The sequence below is a fragment of the Procambarus clarkii genome, chromosome 43 (assembly GCF_040958095.1).
Source record: "Procambarus clarkii isolate CNS0578487 chromosome 43, FALCON_Pclarkii_2.0, whole genome shotgun sequence".
In the NCBI taxonomy this organism is placed as follows: domain Eukaryota; kingdom Metazoa; phylum Arthropoda; class Malacostraca; order Decapoda; family Cambaridae; genus Procambarus; species Procambarus clarkii.
Window position 1 is genome coordinate 12,636,895 of NC_091192.1, and position 26,211 is coordinate 12,663,105.

The following is a 26,211-nucleotide window of genomic DNA, read 5'->3' on the forward strand; positions in this document are numbered from 1 at the left end:
TGTCAAATTGCAGCTAATAGTGGTTGACAACATGGATATAATTGGCCTTTAAGTTGCTTTAGTGATGTCAGGGGTCGTTGGGTGGGTGATGTGACTCCCTGCTAAGCGGTGCCTGGCCTGCATCTCTTGGGGGGGGGGGGGTCACCGCAGGGCGGCGGCTGATGCAGTGGTTTCGTCCTAGACTCCCCCCACCCTCTTCACTCTCCCCCACGCAGTGTTGCAGACACAAGTCTACATAAGGGTTTGACTCATCGACGTTCATTAGCCTCTAACGTACAGGCCTTCGTGCAGTGTATAAGGCTGTGCAACACTGCAACAGATAACATAGTTGACTATGATGGTTGGGAATACGTGACCAAGATATGATCAGACGGGCGAGCTCCGTGACGGACGGTAGGAACCCCTTGTGTAGCAGCAGCCTCCCTCCCCTCCTTGCTCGCCAGCGCCACCTACAGGATCAGGAGAGGGTCCAGAGAGCTGGGGGGGACGGAGGAAGAGCAGGTACTACTCGTCGATATTAGAGAGACCCTCGTACTCTAGTTGTGATGGCGGCGGCGTGAGTGGCCACTGTCGGCGTCTCCTGCCGCCGGCGGCACGGCTGAATCACTCCCACACTTCTCACTTATCCTCACTTCTCGCGTCTCTTCTCGGCCCCCCTCCCCCCTCCCCACCGTTTTCCTCCTGTATATAATATCACGTAACCTGCCTCTACCCCTCCATCCAGCACCTTCCGCCTCTCCCGGCCCCTTGCTGCTTCATCTTTGCACTTCGCGCAACTTGACGGTTGTGCCGCCTTTAAGCCGCCAACTTAAGAGCTAATTAAAATAGGTGTGGGATATCTCGTAGTAAACTGCCAAGTCAATGTAACGTGGCAGTTAAAATTAATTGTAACTGGGCTAATTAACGTCCAGTCCGGCCTTGACAGTACTGGCGTTTATACAATTATACAGTACGATAATATTCTTAAAACTTAGAGGCGCTCCACAGTCATGGGAGAAGGAACCATCTGTCACAACAACTGCACTTCCAGCTGCACCATAGTACTGGTGCAAGGATCCATCAGTGTAAACAAGCTGGGAAAGGGAGCGCTCTCTGACTAAAGAATCAATTTGGCTTAAGGCATTGTACTTTGCTTCGTCTTTCACCATCACCTTCATCCTTCTTTTTATAATTTTTTGTGTAGTTTAGTGGTGGTGTGGTGAGGCTGTGGACGCTGCGACACTCACCAGGGCGCCGCTGCAGGGATGAGGCTGCAGGCTGCTGCTCCTTAACAGCTGCTGCTGCTACAGTTAACATAACTGTAGCAGCAGCAGCTGTTACAGCTTTAACATTTAAGATCTTAATAACAACAACTCGACTCCATACTCTCCCCCGCCTACAAATATGAGAGTAAGAACATAAGAACAAAGGTAACTGCAGAAGGCCTATTGGCCCATACGAGGCAGCTCCTATTCTATAACCACCCAATCCCACTCATATACTTGTCCAACCCGCGCTTGAAACCCTCAATCACACTGCGATGATGTAGCTCTTCCAGCTGCACCATGGTGGTGTCCCTCAATCGAGGGACACCACCTCCACCACGTTACGCGGCAATAAGAACATAAGAACAAAGGCAACTGCAGAAGGCCTATTGGCCCATACGAGGCAGCTCCTATTCTATAACCACCCAATAAGAACATAAGAACATAAGAACAAACATATTGGTTCCACAAATCAACAACCCTGTTACTGAACCAGTATTTACCCAAGTCTTTCCTAAATCTAAACTTATCCAATTTATACCCATTGTTTCGTGTTCTGTCTTGTGTTGATACTTTTAATACCCTATTAATATCCCCTTTATGTCCATTCACCCACTTGTAAACCTCTATCATGTCACCCCTAACTCTTCGCCTTTCCAGCGAATGCAACTTAAGCTTTGTTAATCTTTCTTCATATGAAAGATTTCTAATTTGGGGAATTAACTTAGTCATCCTACGCTGGACACGTTCAAGTGAATTTATATACATTCTATAATATGGCGACCAAAACTGAACTGCATAATCTAAATGGGGCCTAACTAGAGCAAGATATAGCTTGAGAACCACACCAGGTGTCTTGTTACTAACGCTGCGATTAATAAATCCAAGTGTCCGATTTGCCTTATTACGAACATTTATGCATTGATCCTTTTGTTTTAAATTCTTACTAATCAAAACTCCCAGATCCCTTTCGCAATTCGACTTCGCAATCTCAACACCATCTAGCTCGTATCTTGTAACCCTATCATCATTACCTAACCTCAGAACTTTACATTTATCAGCATTAAACTGCATCTGCCAATCCTTCGACCATTTCAAAACCCTATGTAGATCAACTTGAAGTGATAGCGAGTCCTCCTCCGAATTAATTTCCCTACCGATTTTCGTATCATCGGCAAATTTGCAAATGTTGCTACTCAAACCTGAATCTCAATCATTTATATATATTATAAACAACAGAGGTCCCAGGACAGAGCCCTGAGGCACCCCACTTACATTTTCCCACTCTGACTTGACTCCATTTATACTAACTTTCCTTTTGGTATAGCCATGCCCTAATCCAGCTTAATATAGCACCCCCAATACCATGAGACTGTTTAATCAGTCTTTCATGTGGCACTGTATCAAAAGCTTTGCTAAAGTCAAGGTACACAACATCGCAATCCTTACCACTATCAACTGCCTCAACAATGCTAGAATAAAAAGATAACAAATTTGTTAAACATGAACGGCCATTTATAAAACCATGTTGCGACTCGATTATTAATTTGTTTTTCAAGATGAAGACGAATTTTATTTGCTATTATAGATTCGAGTAACTTTCCCACAATAGACGTTAGGCTAATTGGTCGATAGTTAGACGCAAGTGATCTATCTCCTTTCTTAAAAACTGGTATCACATTAGCAACTTTCCAAAACTCTGGCACTCTGCCTGACTCTATTGATTTATTAAATATGGTTGACAGTGGGTCACAAAGCTCCTCTTTGCATTCTTTAAGCACCCTGGCAAACACTTCATCCGGCCCTGGGGATTTGTTAGGTTTGAGTTTTACTATTTGTTTAAGAACATCCTCCCTGGTAACTGCTAAACTCAGTCGGTCAGGTGAAGTCACAGTGAGAGGTTGTGTTAACCGGAGCTCCTGAGTGTTGTTATATTATCATAGCAATATGGAAGTTGTAGTGAAGGACCTGGTGACTCTAGTGGGAGCCCTGAGGACAGAGTTGGACTCTCTGCGGGAGGAGGTGCGTCAGCTTAAAAAACAACGAGAAGTAACGAAGGAGGAGACCAGCAGTAAAGGGACCTCGTCTTGGAGAGTTGCGAAAGACAGGGGCCTTAAGAAGACTTTGATAAAGCCGCCTTCAAACGCCATAGCAACTTCAAATTCATTTGACGTTTTGGAGGACGAGTGCTGTGGAGAGACTGTGGATCGCGCAAAAGGGAAAGCAACGAAGAGAAAGGAAGCGCAGGCCCCTCAGAGGGTAAAGGAAGTACCTAAGCAAACATTAGTTGTGGGAGATTCCCAGATAAGGTATTTGGATAGAACGTTTTGTGCTAGAGATAGGGGGAACAGGTTAAGGGTTTGCTATCCCGGAGCTGGCATTGGTGATATTATAAACAACATGAATGATATTATGGCTGGTAATGGGAACAATCCCATTATTTGCATTAGCGTGGGAGGAAATGATGTTGGTCGAGTCAGGAGTGAGGAACTGATTCAGAGGTATAAAACAGCCATAGAGTTAGTTAGGAGCAAGGGAGGAATCCCGATCATATGTGGCATTCTTCCAAGAAAGGGAGTGGGAAATGAATGGATATCGAGGGCACTTGGTGTCAATTGCCGGCTGGAAAGATATTGCAAATCAAATGCAATATCTTTCATAGACAACTGGGAACACTTCTATGGAAGAAATGAAATGTATGCTCGTGATGGGGTGCATCTATCGAGAGCTGGGGTTGTTGCTGTTGCGAACTCGCTAGAAGAAGTGGTTAGAGGTGTTTGTTTGGGTTTAAACTGTTAGTAGATAGAGGTATGGGAATTGATTTGGAGGAAGGAGATAATAAAAGTATGTGTTTGTGGGAGAAAGGAATTGGCAAAACGATCAGGGAAAGAGAAGGTCCGCAAAATAACAATTCACTTAGGGTATATTACACTAACAGTAGAAGTCTAAGAAATAAAATTAACGAATTAAATGCTCTTGTCTGCACAGAAAAAATAGATATTATTGCACTTACCGAAACGTGGATGAATGTAGAAAATAGAGAACTATTAGCTGAATATCAAATATATGGATTTAAACTATTTCACACAGATAGATATATTAGACGAGGAGGTGGAGTAGCCATATATGTTAGGGACAATTTGAAATGTAGTCTCAAAGAGGGAATCAAAACAGAGCCACACACAGAAACTATTTGGATTGAATTAAACGAAAAAGCTAATATTATAATAGGAGTAATATATAGGCCACCAAATTTAGACAGAATGGAAGCAAAGCATCTATGGGATGAAATATCTAGAGCATCTAGATCTAACAGTATTTATGTCATGGGTGACTTTAATTTTAGCGGAATAAACTGGTTGAACAAAACAGGGAATAGTGAAGCAGAAGATTTTCTAGAATTAATTGACGATTGCTTTCTTACGCAACACATTAAGGAACCAACACGGGAAAATAATATTTTAGATTTAGTGTTAACTAACAGGGAAACGCAAATTAATGACATCGAAATAGGGAGTGAGCTAGGGAGCAGTGATCACAAAGAAATCAGATTTAGCATAGAATGGAATAGACCAGTAGGAGAAAATTCTGTTAAAGTGCCAGATTTTCGAAAAGCTGATTTTAATAGCCTAAGAAATTTTTTGGGTCAAATTGATTGGAAAGGCTTGGGTATGGGGTGTGGGCCGGTCTTGGAGCGAGACATGAACCCAGCGATAGGTGACTTAAATGGGGATTTCGATGTGGATTCAATATATAACTTATTTAAGAATATTCTAAACAAAGCACAGGAACGTAGTATACCATACAAATTGAATAGATCGTATACTAATGACCCAAAGTGGATAACAAAGAATTTGAAGAACCTTATAGGTAAAAAGGGAGCTTGGTACAAAAGGATTAAAAATGGGGAGGTCACTTTAGAACAGGAATTCGTACAACTGGTTAGAAATGTTAAAAAAGAGATAAGGAAAGCAAAAAGAAACTATGAAGTTCGCATAGCAGGGCAAGCAAAGACAAATCCTAAAGGGTTTTTTCAGTTATATCGTACTAAGACTAGGGAAAGGATAGGTCCATTAAAAACTGAGACAGGTCAAATAACAGATAGTGATGAAGAGATGAGTAGTATTTTTAATAAATATTTTGTATCTGTATTTACTAAAGAGGAACTTAACAATATGCCTTCAGCCGAACAAGTCTATGTGGGTGGGGACGAGGACAGGTTGACGAGTTTAGCAGTTACCAGGGAGGATGTTCTTAAACAAATAGTAAAACTCAAACCAAACAAATCCCCAGGGCCGGATGAAGTGTTTGCTAGGGTGCTTAAAGAATGCAAAGAGGAGCTTTGTGACCCACTGTCAACCATATTTAATAAATCAATAGTCAGGCAGAGTGCCAGAGTTTTGGAAAGTTGCTAATGTGATACCAGTTTTTAAGAAAGGAGATAGATCACTTGCGTCTAACTATCGACCAATTAGCCTAACGTCTATTGTGGGAAAGTTACTCGAATCTATAATAGCAAATAAAATTCGTCTTCATCTTGAAAAACATAAATTAATAATTGAGTCGCAACATGGTTTTATAAATGGCCGTTCATGTAGTCAAGATAACAAATTTGTTATCTTTTTATTCTAGCATTGTTGAGGCAGTTGATAGTGGTAAGGATTGCGATGTTGTATACCTTGACTTTAGCAAAGCTTTTGATACAGTGCCACATGAAAGACTGATTAAAAAAATAGTCTCATGGTATTGGGGGTGCTATATTAAGCTGGATTAGGGCATGGCTATACCAAAGGAAACAGAGTTAGTATAAATGGAATCAAGTCAGAGTGGGAAAATGTTGTAAGTGGAGTGCCTCAAGGCTCTGTCCTGGGACCTCTGTTGTTTATAATATATATAAATGATTTAGATTCAGGTTTGAGTAGCAACATTTGCAAATTTGCCGATGATACGAAAATCGGTAGGGAAATTAATTCGGAGGAGGACTCACTATCACTTCAAGTTGATCTAGATAGGGTTTTGAAATGGTCAAAGGATTGGCAGATGCAGTTTAATGCTGATAAATGTAAAGTTCTGAGGTTAGGTAATGATGATAGAGTTACAAGATACGAGCTAGATGGTGTTGTGATTGCGAAGTCGGATTGCGAAAGGGATCTGGGAGTTATGATTAGTAAGAATTTAAAACAAAAGGATCAATGCATAAATGTTCGTAATAAGGCAAATCGGACACTTGGATTTATTAATCGCAGCGTTAGTAACAAGACACCTGGTGTGGTTCTCAAGCTATATCTTGCTCTAGTTAGGCCCCATTTAGATTATGCAGTTCAGTTTTGGTCGCCATATTATAGAATGGATATAAATTCACTTGAACGTGTCCAGCGTAGGATGACTAAGTTAATTCCCCAAATTAGAAATCTTTCATATGAAGAAAGATTAACAAAGCTTAAGTTGCATTCACTGGAAAGGCGAAGAGTTAGGGGTGACATGATAGAGGTTTACAAGTGGATGAATGGACATAACCGGGGGGATATTAATAGGGTATTAAAAGTATCAACACAGGACAGAACACGAAACAATGGATATAAATTGGATAAGTTTAGATTTAGGAAAGACTTGGGTAAATACTGGTTCAGTAACAGGGTTGTTGATTTGTGGAACCAATTGCCGCGTAACATTGTGGAGGTGGGGTCCCTCGATTGTTTCAAGCACGGGTTGGACAAGTATATGAGTGGGATTGGGTGGTTATAGAATAGGAGCTGCCTCGTATGGGCCAATAGGCCTTCTGCAGTTACCTTTGTTCTTATGTTCTTATCAACCTGTCCTCGTCCCCACCCACATAGACTTGTTCGGCTGAAGGCATATTGTTAAGTTCCTCTTTAGTAAATACAGATACAAAATATTTATTAAAAATACTACTCATCTCCATCACTATCCGTTATTTGACCTGTCTCAGTTTTTAATGGACCTATCCTTTCCCTAGTCTTAGTACGATATAACTGAAAAAACCCTTTAGGATTTGTCTTTGCTTGCCCTGCTATGCGAACTTCATAGTTTCTTTTTGCTTTCATTATCTCTTTTTTAACATTTCTAACCAGTTGTACGAATTTCTGTTCTAAAGTGACCTCCCCATTTTTAATCCTTTTGTACCAAGCTCTCTTTTTACCTATAAGGTTCTTCAAATTCTTTATCCACTTTGGGTCATTAGTATTCGATCTATTCAATTTGTATGGTATACTACTTTCCTGTGCTTTGTTTAGAATATTCTTAAATAAGTTATATATTGAATCCACATCGAAATCCCCATTTAAGTCACCTATCGCTGGGTTCATGTCTCGCTCCAAGACCGGCCCACACCCCATACCCAAGACTTTCCAATCAATTTGACCCAAAAAATTTCTTAGGCTATTAAAATCAGCTTTTCGAAAATCTGGCACTTTAATAGAATTTTCTCCTACTGGTCTATTCCATTCTATGCTAAATCTGATTTCTTTGTGATCACTGCTCCCTAGCTCACTCCCTATTTCGATGTCATTAATTTGCGTTTCCCTGTTAGTTAACACTAAATCTAAAATATTATTTTCCCGTGTTGGTTCCTTAATGTGTTGCGTAAGAAAGCAATCGTCAATTAATTCTAGAAAATCTTCTGCTTCACTATTCCCTGTTTTGTTCAACCAGTTTATTCCGCTAAAATTAAAGTCACCCATGACATAAATACTGTTAGATCTAGATGCTCTAGATATTTCATCCCATAGATGCTTTGCTTCCATTCTGTCTAAATTTGGTGGCCTATATATTACTCCTATTATAATATTATTAGCTTTTTCGTTTAATTCTATCCAAATAGTTTCTGTGTGTGGCTCAGTTTTGATTCCCTCTTTGAGACTACATTTCAAATTGTCCCTAACATATATGGCTACTCCACCTCCTCGTCTAATATATCTATCTGTGTGAAATAGTTTAAATCCATATATTTGATATTCAGCTAATAGTTCTCTATTTTCTACATTCATCCACGTTTCGGTAAGTGCAATAATATCTATTTTTTCTGTGCAGACAAGAGCATTTAATTCGTTAATTTTATTTCTTAGACTTCTACTGTTAGTGTAATATACCCTAAGTGAATTGTTATTTTGCGGACCTTCTCTTTCCCTGATCGTTTTGCCAATTCCTTTCTCCCACAAACACATACTTTTATTACCTCCTTCCTCCAAATCAATTCCCATACCTCTATCTACTAACAGTTTAAACCCAAACAAACACCTCTAACCACTTCTTCCAACGAGTTCGCAACAGCAACAACCCCAGCTCTCGATAGATACACCCCATCACGAGCATACATTTCATTTCTTCCATAGAAGTGTTCCCAGTTGTCTATGAAAGATATTGCATTTGATTTGCAATATCTTTCCAGCCGGCAATTGACACCAAGTGCCCTCGATATCCATTCATTTCCCACTCCCTTTCTTGGAAGAATGCCACATATGATCGGGATTCCTCCCTTGCTTCTAACTAATTCTATGGCTGTTTTATACCTCTGAATCAGTTCCTCACTCCTAACTCGACCAACATCATTTCCTCCCACGCTAATGCAAATAATGAGATTGTTCCCATTTCCAGCCATAATATCATTCATGTTGTTTATAATATCACCAATGCCAGCTCCGGGATAGCAAACCCTTAACCTGTTCCCCCTATCTCTAGCACAAAACGCTCTATCCAAATACCTTATCTGGGAATCTCCCACAACTAATGTTTGCTTAGGTACTTCCTTTACTCTCTGAGGGGCCTGCGCTTCCTTTCTCTTCGTTGCTTTCCCTTTTGCGCGATCCGCAGTCTCACCACAGCACTCGTCCTCAGCACTCGTCCTCCAAAACGTCAAATGAATTAGAAGTTGCTATGGCGTTTGAAGGCGGCTTTATCAAAGTCTTCTTAAGGCCCCTGTCTTTCACAACTCTCAAAGACGAGGTCCCTTTACTACTGGTCTCCTCCTTCGTTACTTCTCGTTGTTCTTTCAGCTGACGCACCTCCTCCCGCAGAGAGTCCAACTCTGTCCTCAGGGCTCCCACTAGAGTCACCAGGTCCTTAACTACAACTTCCATATTGCTATGATAATATAACAACACTCAGGAGCTCCGGTTAACACAACCTCTCACTGTGACTTCACCTGGACTTAGCAACTTTCCAAAACTCTGGCACTCTGCCTGACTCTATTGATTTATTAAATATGGTTGACAGTGGGTCACAAAGCTCCTCTTTGCATTCTTTAAGGACCCTGGCAAACACTTCATCCGGCCCTGGGGATTTGTTTGGTTTGAGTTTTACTATTTGTTTAAGAACATCCTCCCTGGTAACTGTTAAACTCTTCAACCTGTCCTCGTCCCCACCCACATAGACTTGTTTGGCTGAAGGCATATTGTTAAGTTCCTCTTTAGTAAATACAGATACAAAATATTTATTAAAAATACTACTCATCTCTTCATCACTATCTGTTAGTTGACCTGTCTCAGTTTTTAATGGACCTATCCTTTCCCTAGTCTTAGTTCGATATAACTGAAAAAACCCTTAAGGATTTGTCTTTGCTTGCCCTGCTATGCGAACTTCATAGTTTCTTTTTGCTTTCCTTATCTTTTTTTAACATTTCTAACCAGTTGTACGAATTCCTGTTCTAAAGTGACCTCCCCATTTTTAATCCTTTTGTACCAAGCTCTTTTTACCTATAAGGTTCTTCAAATTCTGTTATCCACTTTGGGTCATTAGTATTCGATCTATTCAATTTGTATGGTATACTACATTCCTGTGCTTTGTTTAGAATATTCTTAAATAAGTTATATATTGAATCCACATCGAAATCCCCATTTACGTCACCTATCGCTGGGTTCATGTCTCGCTCCAAGATCGGCCCACACCCCATACCCAAGACTTTCCAATCAATTTGACCCAAAAAATTTCTTAGGCAATTAAAATCAGCTTTTCGAAAATCTGGCACTTTAACAGAATTTTCTCCTACAGGTCTATTCCATTCTATGCTAAATCTGATTTCTTTGTGATCACTGTTCCCTAGCTCACTCCCTATTTCGATGTCTTTAATTTGTTTCCCTGTTAGTTAACACTAAATCTAAAATATTATTTTCTCGTGTTGGTTCCTTAATGTGTTGCGTAAGAAAGCAATCGTCAATAAATTCTAGAAAATCTTCTGCTTCACTATTCCCTGTTTTGTTCAACCAGTTTATTCCACTAAAATTAAAGTCACCCATGACATAAATACTGTTAGATCTAGATGCTCTAGATATTTCATACCATAGATGCTTTGCTTCCATTCTGTCTAAATTTGGTGGCCTATATAAAACTCCCATTATAATATTTGCTTTTTCGTTTAATTCTATCCAAATAGTTTCTGTGTGTGGCTCAGTTTTGATTCCCTCTTTGAGACTACATTTCAAATTGTCCCTAACATATATGGCTACTCCACCTCCTCGTCTAATATATCTATCTGTGTGAAATAGTTTAAATCCATTTATTTGATATTCAGCTAATAGTTCTCTATTTTCTACATTCATCCACGTTTCGGTAAGTGCAATAATATCTATTTTTTCTGTGCAGACAAGAGCATTTAATTCGTTAATTTTATTTCTTAGACTTCTACTGTTAGTGTAATATACCCTAAGTGAATTGTTATTTTGCGGACCTTCTCTTTCCCTGATCATTTTGCCAATTCCTTTCTCCCACAAACACATACTTTTATTATCTCCTTCCTCCAAATCAATTCCCATACCTCTATCTACTAACAGTTTAAACCCAAACAAACACCTCTAACCACTTCTTCTAGCGAGTTCGCAACAGCAACAACCCCAGCTCTCGATAGATACGAGGCAGCTCCTATTTATAACATCCCAATCCCACTCATCATTGGGATTGGGTAAGTGGTATATAGCATTGGGCAGAGTGGTAAGGATTGTGATACTGTGTACCTTAACTTTAGCAAAGCTTTTGATACAGTGCCACATGAAAGACTGATTAAAAAAATTGAGGCTCGTGGCATTGGGGGTGCTATATTAAGCTGGATTAGGGCATGGCTATTCCAAAGGAAAGTTAGTATAAATGGGGTTAAGTCAGAGTGGGATAATGTTAGTGGAGTGCCTCAAGGCTCTGTCCTGGGACCTGTGTTGTTTATAATATATATGTGATTTAGATTCAGGTTTGAGTAGCGACATTTGCAAATTTGCAGATACAAAAATCGGTAGCGAAAGGGATCTGAGAGTTATGATTAGTAAGAATTTAAAACAAAAGGATCGATACATGAATGTTCGTAATAAGGCAAATAAGACAGATTTATTAATCGAAGTGTTAGTAACAAGACACCTGGTGTGGTTCTTCAGCTATATCTTGCTCTGGTTAGGCCCCATTTAGATTATGCAGTTCAGTTTTGGTCGCCGTACTATAGAATGGATATAAATTCACTTGAACGTGTCCAGCGTAGGATGACTCGGTAAATTCCCAAATTAGAAATCTTTCATATGAAGAAAAATTAACAAAGCTTAAATTTCATTCACTGGAAAGGCGAAGAATTAGGGGTGACATGATAGAGGTTTACAAGTGGATGAATGGACACAACAAAGGGGATATTAATAGGGTATTAAAAGTATCAACACAAGACAGAACACGAAACAATGTGTATAAATTGGATAAATTTAGATTTAGGAAAGACTTGGGTAAATACTGGTTCGGTAACAGGGTTGTTGATTTGTGGAACTAATTACCGCGTAACGTGGTGGGGTCCCTCGATTGTTTCAAGCGCGGGTTGGACATGTTTGAGTGGGATTGGGTGGTTATAAATAGGAGTTGCCTCGTATTGGCCAATAGGCCTTCTGCAGTTGCTTTTCTTATGTTCTTTAAAGCACCAATGACTGCTTTGACACTAAATTGGCAAGAGTGTGTCGAGGAATGTTCGCGTGTGGAATGTGTCCTGGACACCGTGATGTAAGCATTAGGACTGACAGCAACCTCATGATTAGAAACAAACCGGTTTAACCAGTATTTGTTGTAACGAGAGCGTGTGAAGAGTGAGGTCCCAAGGTGAGGCCGGGGCGGTGGGCGTTGCCCCGGCACTAGGGCACCAGCGTCGACCCAATGACCCACAGTCTGCCCACTGGCACTCCTGCCCACTCACAACCTTGGGTGGGTGGGCCTCCCCAAGGCACTTGCTGTATCGCTTAACCTAATACATGGCACCCAAGTAAATGTTAACTTAATCTAGCAAGTGTGGACGATGCTTAATAAATATTGTTCAGGTATCTTAAAAACAGTTACCAACTAAATAACTGCGTGGTGATTGACTAGCAAAACATTTTAATGCTGTTCGGAACACTAGGCTACTTTCTGTAGCCTGACAGTCTTTAATCTGTAAATTTGTTCCCTAGATGCTATGGTAAGGTATGAAATAGCGTTCCATGAAAATAGTAAGTGCTATTCGTACAGTTGTATATTTAGTGTATCGTATAGATAAGGGTTAACCCACCAGATAAGAATTAAATAATTATTAAACAAATGCAAGTAACTCATTATAATACTTGATACTACATTATAATACTTAATACTACATTATAATACTTAATACTACATTATAATACTTAATACTACATTATAATACTTAATACTACATTATAATACTTAATCTAGATTTGGAACATGAGCCCGGGGGAAGGGCGTCTGCAAGATGTTAATTGAAATGTGTAGTAGTGAAAGTGGGTGGCAGCGGCTGTGTTTGTAGTACGGCGTGTACAGCATGATGGCACGCCCTTCTAGAGTGGGAGGCGCAGTTGAGTAAAGCGGGGAATGTATGAGTGCGCGATTATCGGAGCTGCTGGGGTGAAGACGCTATTGTGTGTGTGACTCAGCCCAGCCTAGTGCCCCCTCTCTAGCGCCACCTTCCTACGCGCTCTACCCTCTACCACTCCCACCACCTGCCTCTCAGGGGTGAAGGGCTACGTCTCTAAAGGTTCCATAGTCACCTCAACCTAGAAAGCATCTTGGGAAGCATACCAGGGAGCGGTAACGGTATACACCGGGTGGTGACGGCGGCGCGGGTTGCCAACTCGCGGTAGGCGCGGGGGATCAGTTTGAGGTCGGGCCGACCAGCGTGCGGACGTGTGCCGACTTTCATACCTCTAAACCCTCCTCCTAGACCTTTCGGGAAGACTCCCAGTAGTCTGGAGATTTAAATATTATCTGTGCAACTTTGCGGTTGAAAGTGTCACAGGCTTTGTGGATTGATTGCCGTTTGAAACTCGAATATTTAAGTTCTGGAAATAAACTAGTGTAGTTAGTTAAAGATTGACTAATACCGGTGTTTAGTTGTCGCCATGGTCAGGTAGTTAACGGTTCTCTACTTGGTAGTTTTTCTAATATGGTTTCCGCTGAAATAAACTGATAATGCTTTTATGCTTCCGAGAACGTGTTCTATTGCACTTCAATATTAACCCAAATGACGCTTGTATTGAAACATTCACATGCCTAGTTAGTCCAATTGGAGAGGAATTGGTTAGTCAGACTGGCAAGACTGCGTCGTTCGCTGTTGGTGATGGTTTACATCACCTCCATGTTAACTAGCACGTAGTCTGTCCTGGGAGTCAACAGGTGCACTCTGCTCTCGGCGGCTGGTCGCCAGGCTGCAGGGAAGGCCGTAGTGGTTACCTTGGCTGTAATATTGTTAAAGACGGTTGTTAGTGTTCCGTATCGTGATGGTAGGCTTAAAAATCTTTTAAACTGGCTTGTATTTCGAACTAATTAGGCCACAGCCATGTGCAGACATAAATTTAAATGTATAAAGTTGTGGAGGGGGGCGCGGTGAGACGGGGGTGGTGGCACTGCCTGCGATAATAAACCGTTACTACACTGCCGTTCTTGGAAAAATTATGACTAATAGCTTGTGAAATGGCAGTTAACACGGCCGCCATTATGGGTACCCAATGCCCTATAGTTGGTGTCCTGGGAATGTATAGCATGAATGGGCTAATAACTTAGTGAAAATGCATTTAATTAACAATGCCTTTTGTAGACAAAATGTCTGGATATAAAGTAAGTTTAGCCTTCATTATAATTTTGACTAGGAGGGGCGAATTATTGGGCAGCGCCATTCATCCTGAGTGAATATACTGCCATATCATGTTCAAACCCCCCCCCCCCTACCCTCGTCTGGAATTGGGTTGTTCATAGCCTCACCTTTATCCAAACACAGCTGGGGCTTAACTGTCTAAAGTGAACAGTTCATTAATCATCATCAGTAGTGATAGCAGGGAAAACTCTGCATAAATGTTGCTGCAGGAGGCGGCGAAGATGACGTGCGTTTTAGAAGTAAATTTGTTCCTGGTAAATCAGATTTTACCCATCTAACTAGAGATGCAGAGCTGCTCATACTTGAGACTAGCAGGCAAGGTTGCCATCGTAAGAGTAGAAACGAAGAGTAGCGCGATAGTTGGCATGGGAGCCTTGAGCGCCCCCTCGCCCGCCCAACATGGTCATGCTGGGCCTGAGCAGGTGTTGTGGCCCAGACAGTGATACCAGTGTTGAATGCTGGTCTGTGTTTTTTGTCTTCATCCATAATTTAAGAGTGTAAGTGTTTGTCAGAAATACGTGGGTTGAGGTTATAGACAAGATGGGCGTTGGCTGGAAACTTGTGGTAGTGGAGCGAGGAGAGATACGGAAGAGTGCTTTTATTTGTCAAGTTGACTTTAAAGGGAACTTTGTTGATTAGTATTAAAAAAAGGTTCCAGGGTTATTTGATTCAGATTGTATCTGAATTATGAAAACTGTACAGCAGATGTGCTAAAAAAAATGGTCTTTATTAAATTCAATACCCCCCCTACTGTATTTGTCTAAAATGCCACTCGTTTGAACGGATGAGACAAGATTGCTGTCAGGGTAATGTGAATGTAGCCTACTACAGGGATGGTATTAGGATGTGTTTATAGGAGTCACCCTTGACTGTCTGATCATGGCATAACCCATAACACCTTGCAGAGTTAATCATCCTCCTGGTGGGGAGACGCACTTAAACAATGAAGTTGGACCAGAAAACTTGACCGTTAGGCAAGTGTGGAAGTTTTATATATGTGTATATATATTTTGTCAATTTGTTTTTAAACTGATAATTTAGGAATTTGTTAATTACCAATTTAAGGAAATCAAATTTATCCACAGGGTGCTGAAGCCGCCTGGTGGTGGATCATCCATCTCCTTCGGAGAAGATGAAGACAATAGGCCCAAGAATCTTGCCCAGCAGCAAGCTCCACAGGAAAAGTCTCCCAAAGCAGAGACAAATGGTACGGCCACTCCAGAAAGTGTGAATGATGCTGCTGCCACAAAGGAAAATAACCCATCAGCTGCCACTAATGGGTCTGTTACCAATGGGTCTCCTGTTGGCTCAAACAGTGGTAGGTCCTCAGAGTGTGCTACTACTCCAACTTCTGCTAAAAAATTAGATACTCAGAACCGCCTCTTCGGGGAAGATCCAGTGATGGATACACCAACTCGCAAAGTGAGAGACCACCAACGTAGCACCATCTTCTCAGACGGGCCAGGGACAAAGCCTAATGGAAGTACCAACGGGCCCCGGGCAGGTATGCAATATTTGACCATGGAGAGTGGTGCTGGGATTATGTAAAATGTATTAACTTTAGATGAAGTCTAACTAATCCTGTATAATTGAACTTGATCACTTTTTACTCACTTTGGTCAACTTCCACTAACCTACCGGCCTTTTTCAGTGGAGATGTGTGCATTTATTTCTTTACTTAACCCTGAACACAACCATCCAACTTAATACAGTATTTGACATTTTGACCAGATTTTTGTCCATGAATTTTAAATGACCACTGACAGTTTTTTAAACGGTCAGTTACTTTAAATGCCCTCTTTAGTTCTAGTTTGCCTACCTACGCAACACATTTGTTCTTTAATTCCCTCCCCTCCCTCTCCCTTTTACCAAGAACTTTGATTATTTTTTTATTGGCATAAAATGAATTGGGGCTTTACATTCAAATTATGGGTTAATGTCAAAGTATAGTACTTAATTTGCCAGTCTTTATTGTGCACAGCTTGCAACAAACGGTACTGTACAGTAGGTTTTTTCCCACTGGGAGCCTAACACATTTCCCTGCTGGCTTGTGTGACACATTTCATGTTTTCATTAGCCTACAACACTAGCTTCATTAGCTGGTAGCCGGTCGGCCGAGCGGACAGCACACTGGACTTGTGATCCTGTGGTCCTGGGTTCGATCCTAGGTGCCGGCGAGAAACAATGGGCAGAGTTTGTCACCCTATGCCCCTGTTACCTAGCAGTAAAATAGGTACCTGGGTGTTAGTCAGCTGTCACGGGCTGCTTCCTGGGGGTGGAGGCCTGGTCGAGGACTGGGCCGCGGGGACACTAAAGCCCCGAAATCATCTCAAGATAACCTCAAGATAACAATATTGAAAAGAGTTGATATCCGAGATCTCTTCAAGAATGAGATGAACCGAGATCTCTTCAAAAAGAAATTTTTAATGTTATAATAGCAGTTGACAGGTAAAGGTAAATAAAGGTAAAATAACAGGTAAATAAGAGGTAAAGAATGTCGCATAACTGGTGTCAGTTTCGTTGCAATACCTGATCAACCAGGCTGATTCATAAGTCAGGCTGTGAGCAGCTGTATCCAACAGCCTGGTTGACCAGTTCAGCAACCAGGAGGCTTAGTCGGAGACCAGGCTGCAGTGCCGTTGATCCCCGGATGCTTCACAAGATAGCGTGCCAAATTAGTAAAGTTTTTAGCATCTAATATTTTGTCAACTTACATAAAAAGCCATCCTTCATGAAAATGTCTTGTATTACTGGTATTACATTTGATTGTGCTGAAGACGCTCTCCTATAAGGGGCTTCTGTCAAAGGAATACGGGCCTGACAGCTGAGTGGACAGTGCTTCGGATTCATAGTCCTGAGGTTCCAGGCTTGATCCCCAGTACCTGGGTTACCTGGTTGATGGGGTTCTGGGAGTTCTTCTGGGCCAGGCTTGACTTGAGTTTGGTCCACCAGGCTGTTGCTTGGAGTGGCCCACATACCCATCACAGCCCAGTTGGTCTGGTACTCTTTGGAGAAAAGTCTAGTTTTCTCTTAGTGTCCACAGTTCCGGCAATATTTCTTAGTCGCTAGGCCAACCGCAGCCCTCTGATGTTTGTACAGTGTTCTCTGATTGTGCCTATAGCGCACCTGCTCTTCACTGGTTCTATTTTTCATTTTCTTCCATATCGGTCACTCCAGTACGTTGTTGTTTTACTGTGTAGATTTGGGACCTGTCCCTCTAGTATTTTCCATGTGTATTATTTGGTATCTCTCTAGTCTCCTTTCTAGCGAGTACATTTTGGAGAGCTTCGAGATGATCCCAATAATTTAGGTGCTTTATCTCGTCTATGCGTGCCGTATATGTTCTCTGTATTCCCTCTTTCAGCAAGCTCGGTGCTCTAAAGGGGGAAGTGAGTACTGAGCAGTACTCAAGATGGGACAACACAAGTGATTTGGAGAGTACCACCATTGTGATGGGATCTCTGGATCTGAAGGTTCTCGTAATCCATCCTATCATTTTTCTGGCTGACGCAATATTTGCTTGGTTATGCTCCCTAAACGTTAGATTGTCGGACATCATTATTCCCAAATCCTTGACATGCTGCTTTCCTACTATGGGGAGATTCGATTGCGTTTTGTACTTTTGTACTTAAACTTAAACATCAGGTTATTTTCTGCTGCCCAATCGAAAACTTTAATCTGTTTGTAGTTTTTCAATGTCTTCAGCAGAGGTAATTTTCATGCTAATTTTTGAATCTTCTGCAAAGAATGACACGAAGCTGTGACTTGTATTTTTGTCTATCTGATATGAGAATAAGGAACAGCAGTGGTGCAAGGACTGTACCTTGAGGTACAGAGCTTTTAACCGAGCTTGGACTCGATTTTATTTTGTTAGTGTTCTGTTCGACAGGAAATTGAGTATCCAGCGTACTACTTTACCAGTTGTACCCATTGACCTCATTTTGTGTGCTATCACTCCATGGTCACATTTGTCGAATGCCTTTGCAAAGTATGTGTATACAACATCTGCATTCTGTTTTTCTTCTAATGCCTCAGTGATTGTCGTAATGGTCAGGTATCTGTGAGAGGATCTTCCCGCTCTAAATCCATGTTGGCCTGGATTGTGGAGGTAATTTGTTTCCATGAATCTAGTGACCCGACTCCTGATCACTCTCAAATACTTTTATTATGTGGGATGTTAGTTCAACTGGTCTGTAATTCTTTGCCAATGCTCTGCTCCCTCCCTTGTGTAGAGGGGCTGTCTCTGCTGCTTTAAGCGCATCTGGTGTATCCCGTGTCCAAACTCTTCCTCCACACTATACATAGTGCCTGTGATACTGGCACTTTGCATTTCTCTGAATATTGAATTCCATGAGTCTGGACCCGGGGCCGAGTGTATGGGCATATTGTCAATTTGTTTCAAAATCTATTATGCTCGTGTTGATATCGGTTATATTTACAGGCGTATATCATGCATAAAGTTGTCCCGATCTTCCACTTTCATGTTTATTGAAGTGCTAAACATGTCCTCATATTGCTTTTTCAGGATTTCGCTAATTTGTCATCCTCGGTGTATGAACATTCACTAATACGAATAGGTGCAATACTGGCAGTGGTTTTTGCTTTTGATTTAGCATATGTGAAGAAATGTTTTTTTCTTTAATTGCTTTCTGTTCCAGTTGCCATTCTTCAGTCTGATTATGAATGCTTCAGTCTGTTAGATTTCTTCAATCTCTTTAAATTATTCCTTCTTTGTATGGAAAGTCATGTCTGCTTAAGCATTTCCATTGTCTTCCTCCTTTTGTAATGTCTTCTGCGTTCTTTCTACATTGGACCTCTTTCTGGCTTTCCTCAAAGGCCCCCTTCTATTGGGCCTACTACTGTTATTAATGTTTGCACTTCAATGAGCTTGTGGTCAGAGTACGTAGTGTCCGAGACCATAATGTTTCCGATTAGCTCATCATTGTTTGTGAATACAGTATCAGGTCCAGGGTGTTTTCATTCCTAGTTGATTCTGTAATCTGCTGGAGGCAGAAACAAATGGGCAGTTTTTCAGTGATGCCCCTGTTACCTAGCAGTAAATAGGTACCTGAGAGTTACAGCTGCTACAGGCTGCTTTCTATGGGGGTGTAACAAAAAAGGAAGCCTGGTCGAGGACTGGGCCGTGGGGACACTAAGTCCCGAAATCATCTCATGATAACGTCTATAAAAGAGCCTCGTGGTTCTGTTGTGCACCAGAGCATAATTACTTTGGTCTGAATAATAATTAAGCAGAGGTAAATAAAGCAACATTATTGGATTACTTTGGATATTGGTATAGTACTAGAACGGCTAAATACCAGCTCAAACCAACTCTGGCTGGCCATCAGTTTCACAATGGTCATACATGAAATGGAGAGTACAGTAGCTAGCATTTGACAGCGTTGTAATTTGCAAATTAATGTTAATGGGCTACATAATGGGTGTAGCCCATTACTATGGGCTACACCCATAGTGGGATAATGGGTGGCTGCAATTTTGAGGTTAATATGGCCAACGTGTCAGGTCTACCAATGTGGATGATTATTATACTAACTGGACACGGTAATGTTGGACCATGGCTCGAAAGGCTGAAAGACCTGATTTACATCGGGTTTTTCAATGGGCCAGAGATATGATTGAGAAAATCCACTGGGGCTGCAAGGCCATGACAAAGGCATTGCCAGCTACATACTTTACTAATGTACATTACCATCACTGACTTAAAATTCTTAAAACTGGATTTCTACTGAAATCACAGGAAGTCTGGAGCCAGTACAATTCTGGAGCACTTCTGGAGTACAGAAGTCTGGAGCCAGTATAGCATCACACTAGAGATGCTATACTGATAGTACTTTTCAAAATGCTAGTGCTTTCTAGAGTGGAGTACTGTTGCACACTGACAGCCCCTTTCAAAGCTGGGGAATTGCTGACCTAGTGTGCAGAGATCCTTTACTGCTAGAATCCACTCGGTAAAACATTAAACTACTAGGACCCACTAAGAGCCTAAATTTGTATTCCCTTGAGTGCAGGCAGGAGAGATGCATAATAATTTACATATAGAAAATAGAGGCTGGTCCCAAATTTGCACACGGTAATATCACAAGAGACCAGAAGGCATGGCAGGATATGCAGAATACCCCTGTTGAAAAGCAGAGGTGCAACAGGTACTCTGAGAGAGAACTCTATCAACATCAGAGGCCCGAGACTGTTAAACACGCTTCCACTACACATAAGGGGCATAACTGGCTGACACCTCGCAGTGTCAGAGAACTGGATAAGCACTGCCAAAGGATACCTGATCAACCAGGCTGTGATTCATACATCAGGCTGCGAGCAGCCGCGTCCAACAGCCTGGTTGACTAGTGCAGCAACCAGGAGTCCTGGTCGATGACTGGGCCACGGGGACACTAAGCCGCAGAAGCACCTCGAGGTAAGGTAGTACTGAAGCTAGTCAGCTTTTATGCAAGACACGACCCCCCCCCCCCCCCCCCCCCCCCCCGAGCACTTAGGTGGAACGGTAAAGTGCTTGGGGGTCTTGCAAAAAAACTTGGGACTGGCTTCGGTAGGGACCTGTAGACTTCCTATGATTTCAGTAAAAATCCAGTTGAAAGAATATTAATGTCAGTGGTAGTAGTGGCAGAGTATGAGGTTGGCAATGCTTTGGTCACGGGTTCGTGTATTCTCAGAGTAACAATAGATTTTTTTCATTAAATCACATTGGTGTGATTTTGAGTTTGTGATGCTTAATGATACAAAGTTCCAGCTTCTTCGCTATGGAAAAAACAAAAATGAAAAGCGGAAACCATGTATAAAATGGGATAAAATCATACTATAGAACAAAAAAGCAATGTAAAGCATCTAGGAGTAGTCATGTTGGAAGACCTTACCTTTTAATGAACACAGTAAAGTAGATGTCACGACTGCAAAGAATGACAAGTTGGATAACAAGGACCTTCCAAAAAAAGATTCCATACAATATCAGGAGGCCTAGTTGGAGACTGGGCCATGGGGCTGTTGATTCCCAGAATCTCCAAGGTAGATGGCAAGCAATGTGAGTGTCTTTGTGTAAGTTTTTAATCATTATTATTACTTTGTAATGAATGCTGCTGGAACAAAAATTGACCATTGTTTCCTGCAAGAGCTGAACCAACTGGATTGTAGTGGATGTCGGGGGCCTGCAGGCTGTACCAAGCAACATCCTGTTGGACCAAGCTCACAAAGCCTGGCTCCAGGCCGGGCTCAGAGTAGAAAAAATCTGAACCCACTCCAGATTCTTGACACTGTTAAACTGCCTATGCATAACACATACAGTACTGTCCTGAATGTGTTAATTTGACACGTTAGTGGTGGTGCCTAGTTACTATGAACATTTTTTGGTTTTAGTAAGCTTCACCATTAAATTATGAAACGTACACCTCTTGTCATCATTGTTTTCTTTTGCAAGTTAACAGATGTCCAAGCTGAAGGTGTCGTGACACTATAACAATGTCTGTGTGTTCCTTTCTATTCACTCATTCAACATTTTAACACAGCATAGTATTTAACAAAATGCTGCAAGGTTGCAGACACAAAGGATGAAGCATGTGATGTAGTTGCACATACCTTGTTACATAACGGGTGAACACTTGCACAAAGGAAGCTTCTTCTCAGGGCTCGAAGTAATCTCATCAGATTCTTGAAAGTTTAAACCAAAATGAAGTGGATAGACTGCAATAGACAGTGCAGTTAGATAGTGGAGGAACTTTGCCAATTGGGCACATCCTGAGAGCTGGCATCAGGGACATCAGGATGTGCATGTCACACACAGGCTTAAACTATATTTGCTTATGTTACTGCTGGAGTGAGCACTATAGCTAGGTGTGAAGATACACTGGTTAGTGATGAACACACACTGAATCCACGTGGGTGTGTTTAGTTAGCCATCATTGCTGCTAAAGGGTAGATGTGACAGTATTAAATGGTAATGGCCTTAAACTCTTCTAGAACACAGAATGGAAAAATCATTAAAGTGCTACTATAGGAGCAGACTTGCTCTGCCTACAAGGAGCAACCTTCTCCTATGGACTACTCTGTAGGCTTTAATGTAGAATGGCTGCTTGGAGGCATGCACACTCCTACTTAGCAGGGCCATAAGGAACATGACTAGTTAAGATCTAATGTGCTCAAACTTGCTAAACCACTCCAAACGATACCTGAATGTAAATGAGGCTATGCTTAGTGTCTGACAACCTGGTTGACCTCAAATATTCTCTGCTTGGTGGTATCAAATTCCTTTGAAGATTTGTACCTATGCAAAATAGTTTTTTTTTTTTTTTACCAATTGGATAATACAGAAGTGCCTCTGCTGCCATCTTGATCTGCTTCCCTGCTGCTGCCGCCACACTACAGCACATCGCTGTATGAATCATTTTGTACACGGCAGCCCTCTTTATTGGTTAGTGTTCCCTGTAACTGGCTCATGGGCTCTCGGTTTGCATCAATCTTTTAAGTGTTGTGTAATTATTTTTGTGCATTAACTGGGCTGGTACTAGTGCCATAATCCTTTATAAAGTTACATTACATCCACCAAAGTTTCAGTATTATACTAAAGTTGTTCCTTCAGCTTGAAAACTGCCATTAGATGTTTGTTTAAAAGACAAACCCTTTGACATGGTGCATCTCTGGTAATCTCCCTGCAGGAAATTGCATATAGCATAGTAAACATGATTGGTACAGTAGAGAGAAGCCTTTTGGCTTGGAATTTGTCCAATTTCATTTTCTGTTCATATAAATTTAGGCGATTTCCTTTTTAGTTGCAACGGTACCATAACACCAGTGTGCTTTCTCCGTTGAGTGAAATGTGCAGCCTATAAATAGTAGAGTAAAAATAAATTACTCGAATTTAAAATTACTAAATCCATGCTTCCTCCTACCATCAAGGTTACCCAGTTACTTTTAACAATACTTAACCCAACATTGAACTCTCTAAATCTTGCCATTTATGAACTTTCCACATCTTCAGGCTCTGTATCAAAATACTATCCATCACATACTAATCTAATGGTTACTAATTCCTTGAACTACTGTCATTTTAATTATTTGGCCTTGATAAATAGTGCAAAACTAGGATGTTTAGTCATAGGGTGTAGCTTCCTATATATTACATAGAATACTAAGTAGTTCCTCTAACTACTACTATGGCGACTAAACCACACGCCAGAAGACATTTTGGTCCATCCTGGACGATTAGAGATTGTTCAGAATGGACCGAAACGTTGTCGTCTCTTCTGGTGTGTAGTTTAGTCTTCATATCTTCAGCCATGCTAGTGAGTCATCATCTGCATACTTCCAAGACTATTGAGCCTTGGTTGCATAATTGTTGGAAAGTGATATTTCACTTAGTTTAATGGATCTTGGTCCCACTTCAGTTTACTAAAATTTTCATGGGTCAGTTGGTAAACGGCATTGTACAGTATATTTAACTCGAATGTCGAATGAATGTTCATGGTATCAATAATGTTGTGTATGACAATGATCATTGTCCAACCTTTACATAGGCTACTTCTGCATTATTTGACATGCTCATTTCTTTCTTACACACTGTCTGCTTGTTACTATGCTCCTAGCATATTTATCTTTAACAAGAGTGTTGGCAATACATAATCTTTGGAGGATGAAGTTAAGAGGGTAATGTGGTTTTAACTCTTTAGCCGTGATGGTTAATGCTTGGATACTTTTCCTCATTCGGTATAAAAGTAGATTTTCTATTTGTAAATTTTTGTACTCTAGACTCCATTTACATTATGCAGTTGCCTGTACTATAATATTAAATATACATAAGTTTACTCTATGTACAGACAAGGATGAGTGTTAATCCATTGCTTAAAAATTTAGTTTGAGATGGAAAAATGTTTATCTTTTGTAACATATCACTTGCTACTTGATCAGGGCTTAAAGTGCCACACTAATAATTTATCAAACTATAGTTGTACTGTACTATTTATGGATGTTTGCTAAAAATTATAAAAAAAACATTAATATTCCAGTTCAGGGCAGATATTTTTCTGAAATACCGTAGTGAACAGAAAACATGTACAGTACAGGGTTCATAAACACGATAAAGAACCAAAATTATTGGAAGCATCTGAAAGCTCTCAAAATGTAATACCTGGAAAGGAAATGGGGTATCCAATTATACATGCTGTACTTGGATGATGGTGCAATGCCAGGTGCCACATTTCCACAAAAAAATAACATTGAAGTGAAAGATATGGATAGAAGGGCACAGTAGAACCAGTGAGTAGAGGGGATGCTAAGCCCTGAGATCTCAAGATAATCTCAAGGAATCAAGAATCCATAGGGACAATCAGAGCACTGTATGAACATGAGACTACGACTGTTAAATACTCGCCCAGCAATTAAGAAATATTGCCGGAACAAAGGTGGAATTATTAAAGTGAGCTAAGTTTCCGATTTAACTGAGGGTCACTAACTTTAGTTGCCTTTTAGGACAGCAAGCCGGTGGCTTGTCAAAGGTCCCTCCATTTGACGTTACCTTTTCCAATTAGATTTTAAAACTTTGCACAGTTTTGGCAGGTAAGCAGTTTCATGGTTTTATAATCCTGTGGGTGAAAGTGCTGGACCAACCAGGTTGTAATTGTATGGGGGCCTGTGGGCCACCCAAACTGCTTGATGGACCAAGTTACGAAAAGTTAAATCTGGTCCCTGGCTGGGCTTTGGGTAGAACTTCTCCTATAACCCCCTCCAGGTAAACTGCAGATAAAGTACATACACGAGTCTACAATACTGTGTTAATACTGCAGTCCAGGGTGTACAAAGGCAATAAAACATACCCACTAATAAAATAACCATTCAATAAAAGCTATTCACGGATCGTAGTGTTTGAGAAAAGGTAGGGTTTTATTCCTACAAAAAAGTTATAATGGATGTTAAAATGTGAAATTGAACAAATTTGCCAATAGTAAGGGGGTGGGGATTATAAAATGGAACATGCAAAAGTATTTATACAATGTCAAATAGTCTCTGCCCAATAATCCAAATTATATGGGGACTAGGCTAACTAGAATAGATAATTTATCTGGAGAGTTCAAAAATTCAATTTGTCTTCTTCACCAGGAATCTCTTAATCGGAATTTTTAGTATCGAGTGGTAGTCTAAAACTAATTCAAATTTATTTAAATTACCCAAAGATTAAGGTTACCGGAATTCAAATTACCAAACACACTACTGGTTGGCTCCAGGAATCTGTCTCAATAACCCGGCCTCTGACCATGCCTCCTAATTGGTTGTAGAGTGAACCAGGAACCAGGATATGCAGCTCCTCAAACCCTGATGTATGAATTGTATCCTAGTTGATTGATATCTAAGGTAGAGATTTATAAAGCACTCTTGAACACAGAGGTTGGTAAGTTATGCCCGTTATGTGCAAGTGTTGAAAAATCCTGGGACCTTTATGCTGGTGTAAATTCTTGGCGTACCTTTTGCGACTCTGCTCTTCAATGGGGCTATTTTTGCACTTCTGCCGTGCCTCTGGATCTCGTGGTGGTGTGCGCGTGCAGATTTGGAGCCAGTCCCTCTAATGTTTTTTGAAAGTGTAAATCATTTCTCATGCCTGCACTAAAGAGAATAGATTGAGAAATTTTAAGTGGTCCCAATAATTTAAATGTTTTGTTTTGGGTCGGCAATGAGTTCTCGGCATGTTCTCCAGCTCTGAATGGCACCATTAGTGCAACATTGTTCCCATCTTAAATATCATTGGTGTCTTAAAGAACTGTCATCCTTTACAGATGACAGTAGGATTTTCATGAAAGAACAGTACCTTGAGGTGCTTCCTTACCTTGAGGTGCTTCCGGGGCTTAA

At 40.9% G+C, this 26,211-nt stretch overlaps 1 protein-coding gene across 8 annotated transcripts in view; it reads left to right on the forward strand.

Moving 5' to 3' along the window:
- LOC123755765 (microtubule-associated protein Jupiter) overlaps positions 1-26,211 on the forward strand; it is a 115,998-nt gene that overhangs the window by 84,204 nt on the left and 5,583 nt on the right. For 2 of the 8 annotated variants that reach the window (XM_069300048.1, XM_069300047.1), the window contains exon 2: positions 15,438-15,856. In XM_069300048.1, the coding sequence (XP_069156149.1) occupies positions 15,438-15,856 (419 nt within the window). Of the gene's footprint in view, positions 1-13,346; positions 13,609-14,634; positions 14,850-15,257; positions 15,327-15,437; positions 15,857-26,211 lie in introns of those variants that run through there. The other 6 variants (XM_045738528.2, XM_045738531.2, XM_045738535.2 and 3 more) reach the window with 6 other exon arrangements.